Source organism: Myotis brandtii, unplaced genomic scaffold (assembly GCF_000412655.1).
Source record: "Myotis brandtii unplaced genomic scaffold, ASM41265v1 scaffold412, whole genome shotgun sequence".
Classification (NCBI taxonomy): Eukaryota; Metazoa; Chordata; class Mammalia; order Chiroptera; family Vespertilionidae; genus Myotis; species Myotis brandtii.
In genome coordinates this window covers 5,713-24,297 of record NW_005365832.1, presented here as the reverse complement: position 1 = coordinate 24,297, position 18,585 = coordinate 5,713, and the positions used below count along the sequence as shown (strand labels likewise).

General features: G+C 43.5%; 1 protein-coding gene across 1 annotated transcript in view; it reads left to right on the top strand.

Moving 5' to 3' along the window:
* Positions 1-18,585, top strand: part of HECW2 (HECT, C2 and WW domain containing E3 ubiquitin protein ligase 2) — a gene marked incomplete at its 3' end in the record, with an annotated part of 124,125 nt that overhangs the window by 100,477 nt on the left and 5,063 nt on the right. The window contains 4 exon segments of the mRNA XM_014545556.1: positions 3,425-3,464; positions 3,560-3,658; positions 3,748-4,117; positions 5,363-5,459. Coding sequence (XP_014401042.1) covers positions 3,425-3,464; positions 3,560-3,658; positions 3,748-4,117; positions 5,363-5,459 — 606 coding nt within the window.

The window sequence follows — 18,585 nt, the reverse complement described above, 5'->3', positions numbered from 1 at the left end:
GGGCTGCTGACCCCGGGACCCCCGACAGGGCTGCTGACCCTGGGACCCCCGACTGGGGCTGCTGGGTGCTCCAGGGGGGTGATGTGTGGCTCCCCCTCCCTGTCTCGCTTTCCTGGTTTGACTTAGAGATGCTCATGTGGAGGCTGGGGAGTGCTGGGATGTTGACAAGACTTCTTTGGAGACACATGGAGCCCACGTGCCCAATATAAGAAGCAGCCTATAGGAGGGGAGAGGAAAGAAACGAGAGGTTTTCTTACATTTAGAGGATGGTGAGAGAGAATTCATAATGTGATAAAATACGTAAGAGGGGATGATGAGCCTGACTGGTGTGGCTCAGTGGTTGAACGTTGACCTGTGAACCAGGAGGTCACGGTTTAATTCCCGGTCAGGGCACATGCCCTGGTTGCAGGCTCGATCCCCAGTGTTGGGTGTGTAGGAGGCAGCCAATCCATAATTCTCTCTCATCATGGATATTTCCATCTCTCTCTCCCTCTCCCTTCCTCTCTGAAATCAATAAAATATATATTTATTAAAAAGTGGGGATGATGAGCCCTTTTGCCCACCTAAGGGCAGCTTCACAGGAAGGAAGGAATGTGACTTGTAGTGGGCTAACTTTGGGTGAAATGTAAGGGAGTTTCTTAAGTGAGGCTTGGTGGATTCCGTGGAGATCCCTGGCCAAGGCGGTGGGGTTGTGGCATTCTCACTCACTAATATTCTTTAAGATTGAGTGTATTTGAGAGTTGATTTATGTACTGTAAGTGCCCAGAGAAAATGGGTGGAATAAGAATTACTGAAATTTCTATTGGGCTCTACTTGGCTAGTTTGCAGGGACCATTGGCGACCACACGAGGGCTCCCTAATAGCCTAACAAAACCAGAAGTCACCCCTTCCTGCTTCTCCTTTTCTGTAGAGGCTTAAATAAAGAAAAGGAATGCTGGAGGTCACATTTCTTCTCCTTCTACGGATGGACGTCTGCTTTGGATACATATCCTCACTTCATATGCATTGTTTCTAATAATTCCCTTCGACAGATTTAATTCAGATTGTTTTCCTGCACGCCTCTTCCACACCGATGTGCGTACCCTGTTTTCAGTACTGGATTGCGAGCCATATACCTCCGTAGCTTCTATTATAAGAAACAATTATGAGTGCTGTGAGTAACTGGACTTGAGACATCAAAATTCCACTCTGGAATTCCCCCTCATCCTCTCCACACTGGCTCTCATGCGTCCGGCGTGTGTGCTGGTTGTAAGTGCAGACACAGAGGAGTGTACAGGAGACGCTCATATAAACATGATCTACTGCAGGATGAGGCAGCCACAGAAATATGTATGCTTTACGAGCAGCTAATAAATCTTTACCTTGCTCTCCCATAAGCCTTTGTGGTGCAGTGGGCGATGCACACAGCGTTCATCTGACAGGCAGAACACTCACCTTTGGACCCGTGCACGGCAGTTAGGGCGCTGCCTGCCTCGCTCCCGTGGCCAGTGCACTCGAGCCACCATCTTATCTCGACTTCACCGCACGGAGCTGACTGCTCGCTGCTCAGGGCTGCGCCCGTGAGATGAATAGCTGGACTCACATTTTCTTTCCATGATCTAGCCCAGTGGTCGGCAAACTGCAGCCCCTTGAGTGTGGCTCTTCCACAAAATACCACGTGCGGGCGCGTAGGTACAGTGCGATTGAAACTTCGTGGCCACACTCAAAGGGCCAAAGAGCTGCATGTGGCTCGCGAGCCGTGGTTTGCCGACCACGGATCTAGACTAGTTCCGTGATCTAGAAGTAGCCTGTTGTGGGAGAGGGGCCCTAAGGTGCCCCTGTGGCTCGCGAGCCGTGGTTTGCCGACCACGGATCTAGACTAGTTCCATGATCTAGAAGTAGCCCGTTGTTTGAGAGGGGCCCTAAGGTGCCCGTTAACATTTGAGTGACCATTGCTCTTTGCCTTGATGGACACTGAGCCGTGGGGAGAGGTACCCCATAAAGACGGAGCATTGGGGCCCGCCTTGTTCAGCCTTTTTGAGGGGACACGTGTCCTGGCACCGCGACGGAAGGTGCACTTGAGGCAGCGACAGGCTCAGCTCTCAGGGCCGCCCATGGGCTGGCCACCGGGCAGGAAGGAGGGGTGGGGTGTGGAGGGGACCTCCGCTGTCCTGGGAAGTGGCAGCAGCAGCATCCGGACAGGAGGGAATGTGTCTGTGAGCGACGGCAGCGCTAACTCTGTGACTGACACACGAGACGCAGTTCACCCTGGAATCCCCCCAGACCGCGGAGTCGCGGGGATTTATGCCGCGCGTGGGCCAGCAGCTCCCGAGAGGCAGCGAGAGAACCGTTCAGTCACATGGACGGACGGGCTTCCCAGCCCCGCTCCTCTGCTCCATTAGCAAACACGCAGGTCGGACTGACACACGAGACGCAGTTCACCCTGGAATCCCCCAGACCGTGGAGTCGCAGGGATTCATGCTGCGCGTAGGCCAGTAGCTCCTGAGAGGCAGAGTGAGAACCGTTCAGTCACACGGACGGACGGGCTTCCCAGCCCTGCTCCTCTGCTCCATTAGCAAACATGCAGGTCAGGGGATGGCGGCATCTCTTCCATCCACCGGGTGATACTGACCCACACCTGCAGTGGCTGCATGGTGCTTGTTTCAGTGATACGCGTCCATAACATATGTTCGCGTCCTGTGTTCTCATCAAGGAGAGAGCAGATGAAACTAAGCCTAATACAGATGAACAAGCACGAGTGAGAAATGCTTTCAGGAGGGCCATCTGCTCCACACTGACCGTGGGAATATCCCCGGGGGATGAGCAAGCCGTGCAGGGTGGGGAGACATTGCCAGTTTCAGGGCCTTGAGAAAAACCCCACGCTGATGCCCGATGGTAAAAGGCTTGTGCAGATTTGAATGGGTGAGAGGAGAAGCTCTGTTTGAAAAGTGCCGATGTATAAATCCAGCGTGTTATTTTGCCTTTCATTATCTTAACGCTACTGTTCCACTGTCGTCTTAAAAGGCTCCTGTGATATCGGGGTGGGGGACGCTAACACGGAGCGAAAGCAGTGTTGGCGTTTCCTCTTCAGAATATTTTTTGTTTGTCTGCTGGTATGAATGAGCGTGTGTATCTACAATAGGCCCCATAACCAATTCAGGTCAGGGCAGCCCCATTTGGCTCCTCCACACCTGCTATGATTAGCTCCCTGGGTGGCAGGTTCAAACCAGAAAGAGCTGCTGGGCCGGGCGCTCTAATAGGCAAGCAGAATTGCTCCTGAGCAGATAATGCACCGGCTCAGAAGCCCACATGGAGGCGGCTGCCCAGGCCCCTCCTCTGGGAGGCAGGATCCCCTGACCCACCGGGGAAGGCGGGTGCCCCCTGGCTCTGCCGCGGTGTGATGTGTTTGTCCCGCATGGGCCTTTCTCCGCGTGTCCCGTGGCAGGTCTGGGTTCTGTCGGGCGGAAGTCACCCCTGCTGAGCAGGTGTGCTGTTTAGCTCCTGCAGCCCCATCATCATGAGCGTGTGGAGCTACCCCTGTGCCATACAGTGAGCAGTCACTGCCCCTGCCCCTCTCCAGGACCCGGACGTCCTGCCCCTCCACTCAGTTCAGCAACTAAAGCAGAGCTTTTGGGAATCTCGAACCAGCTCCCCCGCTGGCATCTCTTCTGATCAGTTGGTATCTACCAATGCTCATCGCCCTAGCAGGTTTGGTTCAGTAGATAGAGCATTGGCCTGCGGACCAAAGGGTCCTGGGTTCGATTCCTGTCGAGGGCACGTACCTTGGTTGTAGGCTCCTCCCCTAGCCCGGGCCCTCGTCGAGGCTTGTATAGGAGTCAACCAATCAGTATGTTCTCTCACATTAATATTTCTTTCTGTCTTTCCCTCTCTCTTCTACTCTCCCTAAAAATAATGGAAAAATATCCTCGGGTGAGGATTAACCAGAAAAAGAGCAAAAAGAAAAACGTGGCTCAGGTGCTGATAGCGAGCACGCGAGGTCTCGGTGCAGAGCCTAAGGGATGCTTGTGTCTGCAGGTAGGAGAGGATTCGCGACACGCGGGGCCGCCCGTCCTTCCCAGGCCGTCCAGCACGTTCAACACCGTCAGCAGGCCGCAGTACCAGGACATGGTTCCAGTGGGTATGGCACCCCCTCCCAGAAACCTCCACCCCGGCTTCTTGCGCCAGCCTGTCTCATGCATGCCGTGCTAGCACTGCCCCCTTGTCCGCCCGCTGCTCTTGCCCTGGACTCAGAAACTCTGTGTCATCCCCAAGAAATTGATCTGAATCCCAAAGCACTTCGGTCTTGTACAATCCTCTAGGACAGTGGACAGCAAACCGCGGCTTGGCAAACTGCGGCTCGCGAGCCACGTGCGGCTCTTTGGCCCCTTCAGTGTGGCTCTTCCACAAAATCCCGACTTCTGTGCATGGGCCACGAAGTTTCAATCGCACTGTATGTGCGTGCCCGCACGTGGTATTTTGTGGAAGAACCACACTCAAGGGGCCAAAGAGCCGCATGTGGCTCGAGAGCCGCAGGTTGCCGACCACGGCTCTAGGAGGAGATTTTTTAATGCCACACTCTGCCTTTTCTGAGTAGAGCTATTGCATTAGATTCTTGAAGTTAAAGAAAAATAAGTTGTTAAGGGTTTCTGATATTTGAGAATTCACTCAGTTATGTGATTTAAATATACCTATATTTCTGATTATAAATAAATGTAATCAAGATGAATCATCTTAAGTAAAAAAACTAGTTTTCTTGATAAAAAGAGGTATGACAAAAGCCCTTAATAAATTTTAAGTAACTATTTTTAAATTTCTATGGGCATTAGGCAACCTTGGCTAAGATAAATTTTTCTTTTAACGGATAGTTGATGTTGCTGATTGTGTTGTAGGTGTTGATATAGTTGGTTTGGTAAAGAGCTATGTGTGGCTTGATGGCATCTAGGAATGGCTTGTTCTCTGCATTTTGGTAGTAGCGGTTGCTGGCGACTGTTGCATTTTGGGGACTTGTTCTGCCTCTTCACCTCACTGCATGGCTGATATGTAATCAGAAGATAGTTATCTATTTCTAAAAGTTACTTATGAAGTGATTTTGATAAGCAGTGGCTTGAAATGATCAATAGATAGAATCCTGGTGATCTCACCTTGCTAGTTGATGACAAATATGACTCATCAAATGAGTAATGAATGGTAAAGAAAGTCACACCGGATAGATCTAAGTCCAATGTTCATAACAGCGTAGACACAGCGTGGAATTTAAGTGTTGGTAGTGGCTTGAGTGCCAGGAATATTAACCCGGAAAACAGATTTTTAAAAAGTTTGGATTCGTATGCACAAAACGAATAGCAGGTTGTTTGTAAATGTTGTCCTGTTTTCTGATTTTCAGCTTATAATGACAAGATCGTTGCATTTCTGCGCCAACCCAATATCTTTGAAATTCTGCAGGAACGTCAGCCTGATCTCACCAGGAACCACTCACTCAGGTAACCATAGTATTGGCATTTGGTGCAGGGTGCATACGCCCCAGCTTTTAAATCTTCAGGAACAATGGTCATTGTCTTGGAAAGTTACTCTTTCTCTCTGGCATGCTGTCCAGAGGCATCTGGTCATGAACACTTTATGTCGTCAACGCCAGGTCACTGTAGTCCTGGCTTTTCTCTGTTAAGTACAAGGATGGAATAAAATTGACTAAAGAACCCAGAACCTTCTTTAAAGAATATGAAAAAAAAAACACCCACAAAAATTCACAGCCAAGAATGCCCCCTAGATGTGCAGATTATAATGAAAATAACAAGACACGAACCTTTTTGAGTAGCTTGAGAAAACAAAAACAACATAGAGCTTGTTGAATTGAGATTCATAAAACCCTAGACTTGGTATTCGAATTTTTCCATAATAAAAACACAGCCAAACCGAGGAGGGAACCCGAGGAGGGAACCCGATACCGTCTACAGCCCCACATTCCCCTGCACGAACCCTTTCTTCTCAACAGGCCTTCCACGCCTCCGGCTTCAAGCCCGGTTGTACTTTCCTGAAAACATACTGCTCCTTTTCCCTGGCAGGATTTTTCTCTTCTTCTGCATTGGGCAGGAAAGACCTTGCCTTCGGAACTCAATGCCATCCGCCCCTCCATGAGCGGTGCACCCTCCCTGTGTACGCTCCCTCTCAGGAGCGAGGCTAGATTTTCTCAGTGTCCATGGGGAGATGGAAAAAGTGGGAGTTAAGGCGGACAGTCTGCCAGAACTCCAAGCCCTTTGGGTTTACACTCCACATTCACTGGTAGAAATGGGTCTGCCCTGGGGTGCCATCCTGACCCACAGCAGGGACCCTCAAGTCCTTCTCTACTTGGGGTGCCAGCCTGTGTTCATCAGGATCATCTGGGAGCTTTATGAAGTACAAGGTGCCAGGTCTCATCGCCCCCAACTCCCCTCCCTTCTCTGAAGTTGTTCCCCCTAGTCTTCCACACCCTGCCCAGAAGTTTCATTCAGGAGGTCTGGGGTAGAGCTCAAGCATTTACTTTTTAAAACCTCTCTCTATAATTTCATTGGTGCTGCCAGGTTTAATAAGCTGTGGTCTAGACACTTAATTGCCTACTTAATCATGTAATATATCAACTTATCCTTCATACTATTTTGGTTCTATGACTTTTGTGCTTTAATTAGACTTTTGAGCCTTTATGCTTTATTTTTAATTCCATTTTAAGCTCCTTACAAATAGGAATGTTATTCAAATCATTATTTCTCTTCCTTATGCTCAAATATCTAGAGTAGCATTTTGCATATAGTGAATATATATATATATTCACATATATATACACACATACATATATATATATATTTGTTTATTTGAAAATAAATTACCAAATATCCTTCTTATGATGTTCTCAGTCTGTCTATTTTTTCCTGAGGTATTTTTGACCTGCAACATTATATTAGTTTCAGGTGTCCAACATAATGATTTGATATTTGCATGTACTGTAAAATGGTCACCGAAATAAGTCTAGTTAACATCTGTCACCAAATATAGTAATAAAATTTTTTCTTGTAATGAGAGTGTTAAGATCTCTCTTAGCAACTTTCAAATATGCAACACAGTATTATTAACTGCAGTAGCGATTTTCAAACGGTGTGCCACAAGAATTTTTAGAACATGCAATACTATTTAGCCAGGGGCACTGACCTCTTTTTCCTTAGATTGCCAAATAAAAAGTGACAACAGCCCTAGTCGGTTTGGCTCAGTGGATAGAGCATTGGCCCATGAGCTAAAGGGTCCCGGGTTCGATTCTGATCAAGGGTATGTACCTCCGTTGCAGGTTCCCCGGCCCTGGTCAGGGTGTGTGCAGGAGGCAACCAATCGATGTGTCTCTCCACATCGATGTTTCTTTCTGTCTCTTCCTCTCCCTTCTACTCTCTCTAAAAATCAATGGAAAAATATCCTCGGGTGAGGATTAACCAAGATAGATAGATAGATAGATAGATAGATAGATAGATAGACAGACAGACAGATAGATAGAGGATCTTTTTTTTAAAAAGTGGCAAAAGCCAGCACAACAATATCTGTCCATTGTGAATACATTACAATTATTCCGATTTATTTTGTCAGATCGGCAAGAAATAGATTTCTTGGTGTGCCGCAGACTTTCAGTACTAAGCTTATGTGCCATGAGCTGGCTGGGAAAGGTTGAAACTCACTGAACGAAGGTCACCATGCTGTCTGTCACGTCCCAGCACCTGTTTCCTTTACCTGGAGTTTGTACCTTTAGACTCCACCCATTTCACCCTCCCCACCCACCCCGCCAGTCTGTCACGTCTCTAAGCTTGTCGTCACCTTCTAAAGGTCAAGTCTGACACTGCAGCGGTTGCTTACACAGAAATCCCAGTTTCCCATTAGTTGACCTCTAATCAAGTCTGAGTACTTTCCCCAGCCTGACACGCATGCTGCTCTAAATCCCACCAAAGTCACCAAACCATGCACGTTACCATTCTGTACATTTGTTTACTGTGGCACCCACGCAGTAATTCATGGTGCACCAGAGAGTCTTGCGTAAGAAGGCCTAGTTAATAAGACTGAGAAATGAGCTCCTCAGTTGTCCAATGAGAGATATTGCAGATTCTGGGCCACAGAGCCTTGCGTTTTCTTGCTAACAGCTAGTTCAGTCGGGATCTGCACACCGTTTTCCAGCATGAGGAGTAGCCATGTGTTAGGCATGTCTGTACCACTATTGATTTTTGCTGTATTGTTGCTCTTATGACGAAAACAGTTCTGCAAAACGCCATCTTTCTTCAGTAGCTCTGGGTGGGCCAAAGGAAAATACCAGTGTAGAGTCGAGCCTCAATGTTTCCCCCCAAACGCGAAAGAGTAAAAAGCCATCCCAGAATGCACGGTCACTATGATAGCACAAAATAGTTTCTAATGGAATCTGCTGTTTACATGTATGTTTAGATAAAGTGAGAACTTATTAGTGAATCAGAGGCATTTCTTACAAAGCAAACGAAGTATGCATCCCCTCTATGTTAATAATGTATTTTTTGTCTCTCTGGGTGGATTTAAATAGTCATGGAAACTGCCTACAGAAAAATTAACCTAAAATTAAAACCTCCTTGTTCATACACATCGTCCCACATACAGATGGATACTATGAATGTGTCCCATTGGATTAGTTAATTAGTTATTACTATCAGTTCCTTGGGACACATTTTACTGAAAACATTCTCGCAGGCTCATAAGCGTGTCATTATATTAAAAATCAGGTGCCTTATGTATCTGACTTTGGTCATTTATCATAGAAATGGCTTAATAGTATACCATCTGTGCTTAAAGTGTTTTAAAATATCTTGTTTTTCCCCTTAACACAGTGGTCGGCAAACTCATTAGTCAACAGAGCCAAATATCAACAGTACAATGATTGAAATTTCTTTTGAGAGCCAAATTTTTTAAACTTAAACTATATAGGTAGGTACACTGTGATTAACTTAATTAGGGCACTCCTAAGGCTTAGGAAGAGCCACACTCAAGGGGCCAAAGAGCCGCATGTGGCTCGCAAGCTGCAGTTTGCCGACCACGGCCCTAACATATTGATTCTTACGTATTTACATTCCAAATCAAGTGCAAGCTACATGAAATCAAGGTCAGCGTCTTACTCATCTTTTTAATCCTCATAGGACTCAGAGGGAGCAGGTCCGAGTAAGTCCCTGGGCAGGCCCTTTAAGAGGAACTGCCTGAGACTCCAGAAGACCTCCCCCCGCCCCCACTCCCCGCATCTCACTCAGTCACAATCCCTGCTGATTTCCACAGCCAGAAGTTAGAGGACCTTTTCTTCCCAGCACTTGAACCCTGGGCTGGGGGGCCTGGTGTGGGGCCGGGGCCCTTTGCTCTCCAGGGGGGACCTCCTCGGCCGAGACATCCCTCCCGATTTTTATCCCCCACACGTGGGTGTGGGACCAGCCTGCATGCATCAGCCTCGAAGTGGCTGCCTCTCCATCCACATCCTCAGCTATAGGACTTCTGCTCGCTGGGCCTCAGGCGATTCTGGAGCATGGTGGTTCTGTAGTCTAGCTGTACCTTTGAGGTGGTGGTGGGAGGATGTGAGCATGCACCTGCCAGTACTGCCATCTTGACTGGGCAGCATCATTTTGCATATTGAGATGAACTTTTGAATAATGTTCTCAACTTTTAAAATACATAGAGAGTTAGCCCTGGCCAGTGTGGCTCAGTTGGTTGAGCATTGTCCTGTGGACCGAAAGGTCGTAGGTTCGATTACCCATCAGGGCACATACTCTGGTTGCAGGCTTGATCCCTGGTAGGGGTGCATGCGAGAGGCAACCAGTTGATGTTTCTCTCCCTCTCCTTCCTCTCTCTCTAAAAAGCAATGAAAACATATTTAAAATAATACATTGGGATTTTCACAGGGATTGTTTTTTATATTTACTTTGGATACAATTAAAATATACTTTTCTATTTTCTCTTCTTCAACCATAACATTTTTTCGTGTATTGAACCCTTTCATGTCTTACAATAAAATTTTCTTGTTTATTTAAGAACTCAGCATTTCTTGTCTTGGTTTTCCAAAGCATTTTATGTTTTTCTTTCTGTTCTGGGTGGATTTTTTTTTAAGTCTTCTAAACAATGATTACCAAAATGTGGGAAACCACTAGTTTTTATGGTATTCTTTTCTGGAAATTGGTACTTCGAGGTTTTTTGTCCTTGCCTTGACATTTTTCATTCCTGTTTAGAAAGCACTGCCATATCCTTATCTGTCCCTTTACATGCTTTTTACTGGCTTGCTCATCCTAATTGCTTCATATTACCTAATTTGTTTGTTTGTTTTTTAATATATATAGTTATTTTAAAATAAAATTACAGGAGATAAAACAGTTCCAATTCCTCAGTATATTTTCATTAAACCACCTGTTATCAAATACATAATAAAATAGTATAATTCATATGAAAATAAAATTCTCTAGTTATACGTTCTAGTATATCCTTGATACTCATTCCTCAGAATCACAATGGACTTAGGTTCAAGCTCTTGGAATGCCTTAGGTAAAGTGTCTTATAACCAGATTCTCGTGTGTAATAACTAAACTCCACTTTCAGAGCTCAAACGGGCTCTTCTTCATTGATAATGTTCCCCACTAGCTATTGAATGATGAGAAATGTAAAACCTTCATATTTGTTAACTCTTTGGTACTCACAGAGTTATTTCAGTTTTATAGGGAGCCCATCATTTTGTCGACTGCTTATCATAAAAGTACTCAACGAATATTTGTGGAATGAACCAAGACAAACAGCATGGTTAAAGCAACCTGCAGAAACAGGAAAAGGAGTCCGTCCCAAGACTTCTAATTTGGTCCTGTTTTCAATAAATCTTACAGCTATTGAAAAATGAATAAATAATTATGAGGCCTACCTAATGATATACACAATAGCTAAAAATTATTCAGTGCCACCACGAAATAGGTTCCATGCTAAGTATTTTAGTTTCATTCATTCATTTAATCCTTCCCACAAACAACCCTTTGAGGCACGCACTATAATTATGTTTATTTCAAAATGAGGAAGCCAGCAAAGAGAGTTAAGTAACTCTATGTTTCAATTTTATTTTTTAATTATTGTTTACAATTAGTGCTTCCCGTGTCCAGCCTAGTGGTTCGACAATCACCTACTTTACAAAGTGTTTCCCCCCAATATTTTCAGTACCCACCTGGCACGGTACAGAGTTATTACAACATTATTGATTATATTCCCTATGCTGTACTTTACATCCCGTGACTATTTTGCAACTACCAATCTGTACTTCTTAATCCCTTCATCTTTTTCACGCATCCCCCCAACCTCCCTCCCCTCCAGCAACCATCGGTCTGCTCTCTGTGTCTATGAGTTTCTTTCTATTTTGTTTATTTGCTCATTTTGTTCTTTAGATTCCACGTATATGTGAAATTGTATGATATTTGTCTTCCTCTGACTGACTGACTTCACTTAGCATAATACCCTCTAGGTCCATCCATGCTGTCACAAATGAGAAGATTTTATTCTTTTCTATGGCTGAATACTATTCCATTGTGTATATGTACGTACCACCTCTTGATGCATGTGTCTGTTGATGGGCACCTGGATTGCTTTCATAACTTGGCTATTGTAAATAATGGAACTGATCCATGCCAGCTGGGCCATTCCTAGGTATTCTTTGATGCAATTGTAAATGCATTGTTTTCTTAGTTTCCTTGTCCAATAGTTCTAAGTAACTCTTTACATTCTTATCAAGGAACTGAACACATAGTATATTCGTTCGAATGACTGTTTGGGGTTTCTCTAGATATACAAGGTGTGGCAAAAGTAGGGTTACAGTTGTGAGTATGCGGTTTATTCTTGTATTATCTATTAATTATTTTAACTGTAAACCTACTTTTGCCACACCCTGTATATACCCAAAAGTAGAATCATTGAGTGATGAGGCAGTTCCATTTTTAATTGTTTGGGGACCCTCCATACTGTTTTCTGTAGGGGCTGCCCCAGTCTGCGTTCCCAACAGTGCACAAGGTTTCCCTTTCTCCACGTCCTCAGCAGCACTTGTTTGTTGATTTATTGATGATAGCCATTCTTATGGGTGTGAGGTGATATCTCATTGTGTTTTAAATTAGCATTTCTCTGATGATTAGTGACATTGAGCATTTTTTCATAGGCCTGTTGGCCATCACTATATCCTCTTTGGAGAAGTGTCTGTTCAGCTCCTTTGTCCATTTTTCGATTGGATGGTTTAGGTTTTTGATTGTTGAGTTGTATGAGTTCTTTATAAATTTTGGATATTAACCCGTTTTTGGATGTATCACTGGCAAATATGTTTTTCCATTCAGTGGGTTGTCTTTTTGTTTTTTTGATGGTTTCCTTCACTGTGCAAAAGCTTTTTAGTTTGATATAGTCCCATTTGTTTATTTTTTCTTTTGTTTCTCTGGCCCAAGAAGATGTATCAGAAAAATATTGCTATGAGAAAGGTCTGAGATTTTTCTGCCTATGCTTCCTTATAGGAGTTTTATGGTTTTGAGTCTTGCATTCAAGTCTTTAATGCATTTTTAGTTTATTCTTGTATATGGTGTAAGAAGGAGAGGAGGCAGGGGGAGGTGGGTGGGTGGCAAGAGATCAGCCAAAGAATTTGTATGCATATATACATAACCCATGGACACAGACAATAGGATGGTAAAGGCCTAGGGCAGGGAGCTGGGGCTGGCTAAAAGGGGTCAGTGGGGAAAAAAAGAGGATGTATGTAATACTTTCAACAATATTTCTAAAAATGAAGATAGTCTAGTTCCATTTTTTGCATGTATCTGTCCAATTTTCCCAACATCATTTATTGACTAGATTTATTTTACCCCACTATATATTCTCGCCTCCTTTGTCATATATTAATTGACCATATAGGCGTGGTCTCTCTATTCTATTCCATTGATCAGTATGTCTGTTTTTATGCCAGTACTGTGCTGTTTTGATTACAATGGCCTTGTGGTATAGTTTGATATCAGGTAATGTGATACCTCCAACTCTGTTCTTCTTTCTCAAGATTGATATGGCTATTTGGGGTCTTTTGTGGTTCCATATAAATTTTTGGATCATTTGGTCTAGTTCTGTGAAAAATGCCATTGGTATTTTGATAAGGATTGCAGTCAATCTATAGATTGCTTTGGGTAGTGTAGACATTTTAATGACGTTAATTCTTCCCATCTATGAGCACAGTGTTTGCTTCCATTTATTTGTATCTTCAATTTCTTTCTTTATAGTCTTCTAATTTTTCAAGTACTGGTCTTTTACATCCTTGGTTAAATTTATTCCTAGGTATTTTTAAAATATATTTTTTATTGATTTCAGAGAGGCAGGGAGAAGGAAAGAGAGATAGCAACATCAGTGATGAGAGAGAATCATTGATCTGCTGCCTCCTGCATGTCCCACACTGGGGATCGAGCTCGCAACCGGGCATGTGCCCTGACCGGGAATCAAACCATGACCTCCTGGTTCATAGGTCAGTGCTCAACCACTGATCCACGCCAGCTGGGCCATTCCTAGGTATTCTTTGATGCAATTGTAAATGCATTGTTTTCTTAGTTTCCTTGTCCAATAGTTCCAAGTAACTCTTTACATTCTTATCAAGGAACTGATTCATATCCATTTACAACAAATATTTTCCCCCAAACATATGGCTGGTTAATGTCACTTCTGTGTGTCTGTAAGTATCCTGTGACCGTAATGGACCAGCATTTCCAAATCTAACCTCTGTAATAGGACGGAGAAAGGAAAGCTGGTCCTGTCACTGCTCGGCTCCATACAAGGCAGACTGGACCCTGTGACTGCAGCAAAGAGTGTGGGTAAATGATCGGTGCTCACTTTCCTTCCTTGGCATCCCCCGCTAGAGAAGTCCTGGGGATTTCTCTAAAACTGCCCTCGGGGAGTTTTTAAAAACCCGTGTATTTTTGAAGGTGTTCCTGAGCTGGGTCTGCAGGAACCATGTGTGCTGCAGAGTCTGCAACCCGGAGCTCTGTGGTTTAGACGCGTTGCTGCTTCTGGTCGTTTCTGATCATGTGCCCTTCTTCAACTTCAACAAAATGTTGGCTGGTTCCGGTGGGAGTATTTTCTGTGGGAATTCCGGTCTTGAGACTATGTTGATTGTCCTCAAATGATCTTCTGCCAGGGTTCCTCCTCTGGGGTGATCCTCTGGGCTGGAGGAAGTGGTTGCAGAAGGCTAATTATTATGGGCATCGGAGAGGCAGCAGCAGCCAGCGACTTTCTCCTGAGGTTCTCACTAGACAGCTGAGCCTCATACCGCCGTTGCGAGTTTTCTGTAGAAGGGATTGCTCCTTTGCCTGTCTTTGCCCTTCCCTCGGGGGGTTCTGTTTGAGTTAATAACCTGAGGTCTGCTTCCTGATCGTCTTTTTCTCTGCCACAACAACAACAACAAAATGATGGCAAGATAGTTTCTTGCAAACACTGAGTGGACTCAGGGAGATTTGTTCGGAGCCGAGTCTGTCCTTTGGGGGTTCACTGATCCAGTGCCTGGCTTGCATTTTACTGAGCACTGCTGTGCGCACAGCCCCGTGGTAGGCACTTGGGGAACACAAAAGCAAAGGAGGAAGGAAGGGCTTTGCCCTCAAGAAACTCATGTTTCAAAAGGAACTTAAGTTCTAGCTGCCTGGCCCTGTGGGAAAGTGTGATGGAGGAAGTGCTGAGATGTACCCCAGAGGGCACAGAGAGGAGCAACAGCCATGCAGAGTAGCTCACATGATAAGCTGTTATTTGAATATAACCTTAATCCTCATTATAAGCCACGGAAGTGGCTTGAAGGTGAAGGCAGTAAAGAAAGAAATTAGAGGACTGCCAGAGTCCTCATAACTCTATGCAATATAAGATAAAACTGGATAAATATATTAATGTAACTTTCCAATGTCCCCCTACTAAGAGTCATCGTATCTTTAACAATATTTCTCAAACCTATTAGTTTATTTCAGACACTGAGTGAACTCATGGAAATTTGTTAGGAGCCAAATCTGTCATTTCTCACTCTATAAGGAAAAGAAATATGGCAGATCAACAATGTAGACTTTAACCACTTTTATTTTATTAAAACATAAATTTGTACAAATATAAAATATGCATAACCTTTTTATCTCTGTACTTTTATAAACTATAAAACCAAGAGACATATAAATTAAGTAAAAACTTAAAAATCAATCACACTTGAACTAATGAGAAGACTTGGTTTCTCAGAGACCAAATCACCAACGTTGGGACCATTGTCAGGGGAAAGATACATTTGGGCTTTTCGTTTCAGTTGTGTTTGACTTGATTGTTGTGATTTTGCATCTAATGGCCCATCACAGGCATCTGTGGCATTATCGTGGTCACCATTTTTCCTTCTTAACAAATAGCATAAATTTTGTCTGCCGATTCATTGTTTTGATGAGCAAATTCATTCAATAGTGCGCCCCTAAATACAATGCCGAAGAGAACATAGGTCCTTAAATGTACTCTGTGATGATCTTACTGCCACTTTTCTATTTGTAAACTATCGTAAAACATTTGTTCTTAGAATGAATTGCGACATCTTTTATGCTTTATTTAGTATAAATACCTCATTTACTTTTCAAACCCATCTATTTTGTTTTCTCTTTAGCCTATGGCAACTTAGAGATACATTACTTAGCCTTACTTCAGCATCGTCATTATGCAAATTAATGCTACAAAAGAAAAGTTTGTGTTTTCAGTTGGTAAAGAATTGTGCATGAATAGTAGACAAGGGTGCTTGTTATCATAGTTACCATTAAGGCCTTGCCACAGACCTAAGGGCCTGGCCCTGACGCTTTGAAGTTAATCTCTGATCACTTGGCAGCAGCTGTCTTATAAATGCAAACATGGGAGCCAAAGTCACATGGCAGTGTTCAGTCATAAATGTCATGAGATTATCTAAAATATGCTTACCTCAATATCAGCAGTTTTGATTATCAAAGTGAAAACAAAATGTTTTAATTGTCCCAGAACTCAAAGATTTTGTCTGTAGATTTCTGGTAGACAAGAACACCAGTTTGAGAAATACTGGTCTATAGAATGTTGGTCAAATACCCGAGGACAAAGAAGTAGTTCCCTTATTTTTTTTTCATTTCTCAGAAAAGATGGGTGACATTTCTGAGTATAGCAGCTGACTTCTGTCTCGTTCTCAGCCTTGACCTGTCCCCTTCACCAATGCCTACTTTGTTGCTACCCTACAAGGCTTTAGAAAGGAGTTTATAGACTAGGAGTGGGCATCAGGCCTAAACAGAGTTCAGCTAACTGAAAATAACTAAGTGTTTTCATGTGATACTGGGATTTCCCACTGACTTTCTCTCTTTCACGGTGCCATGAACTCTTTGCGAAAGGGACTGTAGTCTTATCATGTATTGGATTCCTGGTGTATGATACCAGCCTCGCACATAGGAGGCACTCAGAAAATGTATGCCGAGAGAATGCATGAATATTAGTATAAGAAAGTACTTAGTGGTCTGATGTACATCAGATGACATGCTCCAGTGTCTTGTTCCTGGAAGCATATGACCCATAACTTGTCTCTGTGATGAGTTAGCTGGTCCCACAGGAAGCTAGTCTCAGCCTGCCTCGGCTCTGTTGTTGCCTCAGGAATCAGGCGAGTGACCTTCACTGCTTAGGAGTTAATATCTGGAAAGTGATGAACAATTTCCCACTTGGCACGTTTCCTTTGGTGTCTTGGCTTTTCTCTCCTCACCCTGTCACCCTTGTGATTCAGAACCATGATCTTTTCCTTATTCACGGGAAACACACAAGCCACAGTCCAGAGCATGAGATCCTTGTCATTGCCCCACCCTCTCTGGGTACCTCCAGGCAGAGAAGTGGGGGAGAGAGCTCAGCCTGTTTGCTTTCTGATTTTGATCTGTTTGCCTGGTTCACTGTGATGATAGACTAAGGAGATAGATTGTGTATTTGTTGGAGGTAGGTTTTGATTCTTCAAGATCAAAGTATAGTGTTACTGGCCCTTAAAGAGTACTTCTTTGTTTAAATTATTGTTTATTTTTTTCTCCAAGATAACTTTTCCTTGTTAGCTTTTTTAAACCAACTTTTATATTTCTTATCCAAAAAAAAAAAAATCATTCACCAGATAATGGGCCTTGGTTTTCATCCTGTGCTTTAGACGTGTGATTTGAACACTTGGGGGAAATGTTCTGATTGGTTGGAGCCTCCAAACTGAAATAGCGTTAAGCAGAGAGCTGGGCTTTCTTACACACATGTCTGCCATTGTGTGTGTGTGTGTGTGTGTGTGTGTGCGTGCGTGTGTGTGTATGTGTGTGTGTGTGTGTATATGTATATATATATATTGCTACTGGTACACATGTCTGCCATTGTGTGTGTGTGTGTGTGTGTGTCTGTGTGTGTGTATATATATATATATTGCTACTGCTAGTGAAGGACAGACAAAACTGGCCATGCCAAAGGTTAGCTGCTTCATATGCTAACATGTTCTGTAAAATGGATCTAGCCAGAAGAAGCTGGGAACTGAACTGTTTATCTAGTGAGCTGTGTGGTTGAGAGAAAATCCAGTGACTTTCTGTGATTAGGGAATTTTTTTTTGTCTCAACAATTAAACCTCGCCTTCCACCTCATTGCCTTCAGGCCTCTACGTAGCTCAGAAGAGAATTTGGAATTTGGAAATGTAAATTGCAGTGGAATTTTACTAAAAAAGTAAACAGGGAAACAAAATGCTCTGTAGATAAGAACTAAATCTAAATAAATACTTACATCTAAGTAAACGCTTAAATACTTGCTGTTTCATTGTATACTGGAATCTGAATACATTGTCATTAGTCCTTAAAGTAAGACATGCTTCTGTTGGCCCCAGTGCTCCTATCAAATGTAATGCTTTCAATATAATTTATATTCTTATTTTTCCTCTCATTTCATAAAAAAATAATATGGTTTGCTTTGAAATAGCCTGGTGTAAATCAGGGGATACAACTAGGAAAAATTTTATTAAAATTGTATTAATATAAAGAATTGTAAACAGTAACATGACTCATGAAACAAACAAAACACCTGATGTTATCACACGTATCTGTAATAGAATGATGGCAGAATAGCGCACATTGTGGTGTTGGATATGAGTTTGTATAAGCATGTGTTCCTTACACAGGTAGACACAGAATCTGTCTCTCCAACTGTAGTAACTGGAAGTGTCTCACATTTTCAGTTATTTGAAAGAACCGTCTGCTCTTATATTGAATATATAATGCATCGATGCTACCTGCTTCCAAGTAAGAATGTGCTCCTCACATATAATTTAAAGGTACTCTCTCAGGAATATAAATGACTATCCCTACACACTCACTATTTGAAATAACAGGGAATCAGCCTGAATGAACTACAGTTGATTAGATTCAAGCCCACAACAGGCTTTAACTCAAAGCCGAGACTGTGTTTTCTTGGTTGGATGACATTACGACCTGTAGTAGGACTTGGACAGCAAAATAGCAGGCAATAAAAGAATCTTTTTATATATATATACTAGAGGCCCGGTGCACAAAAATTTGTGCACTGGGGGGGGGGGGGAGGGGGGGGGGCCCCCAG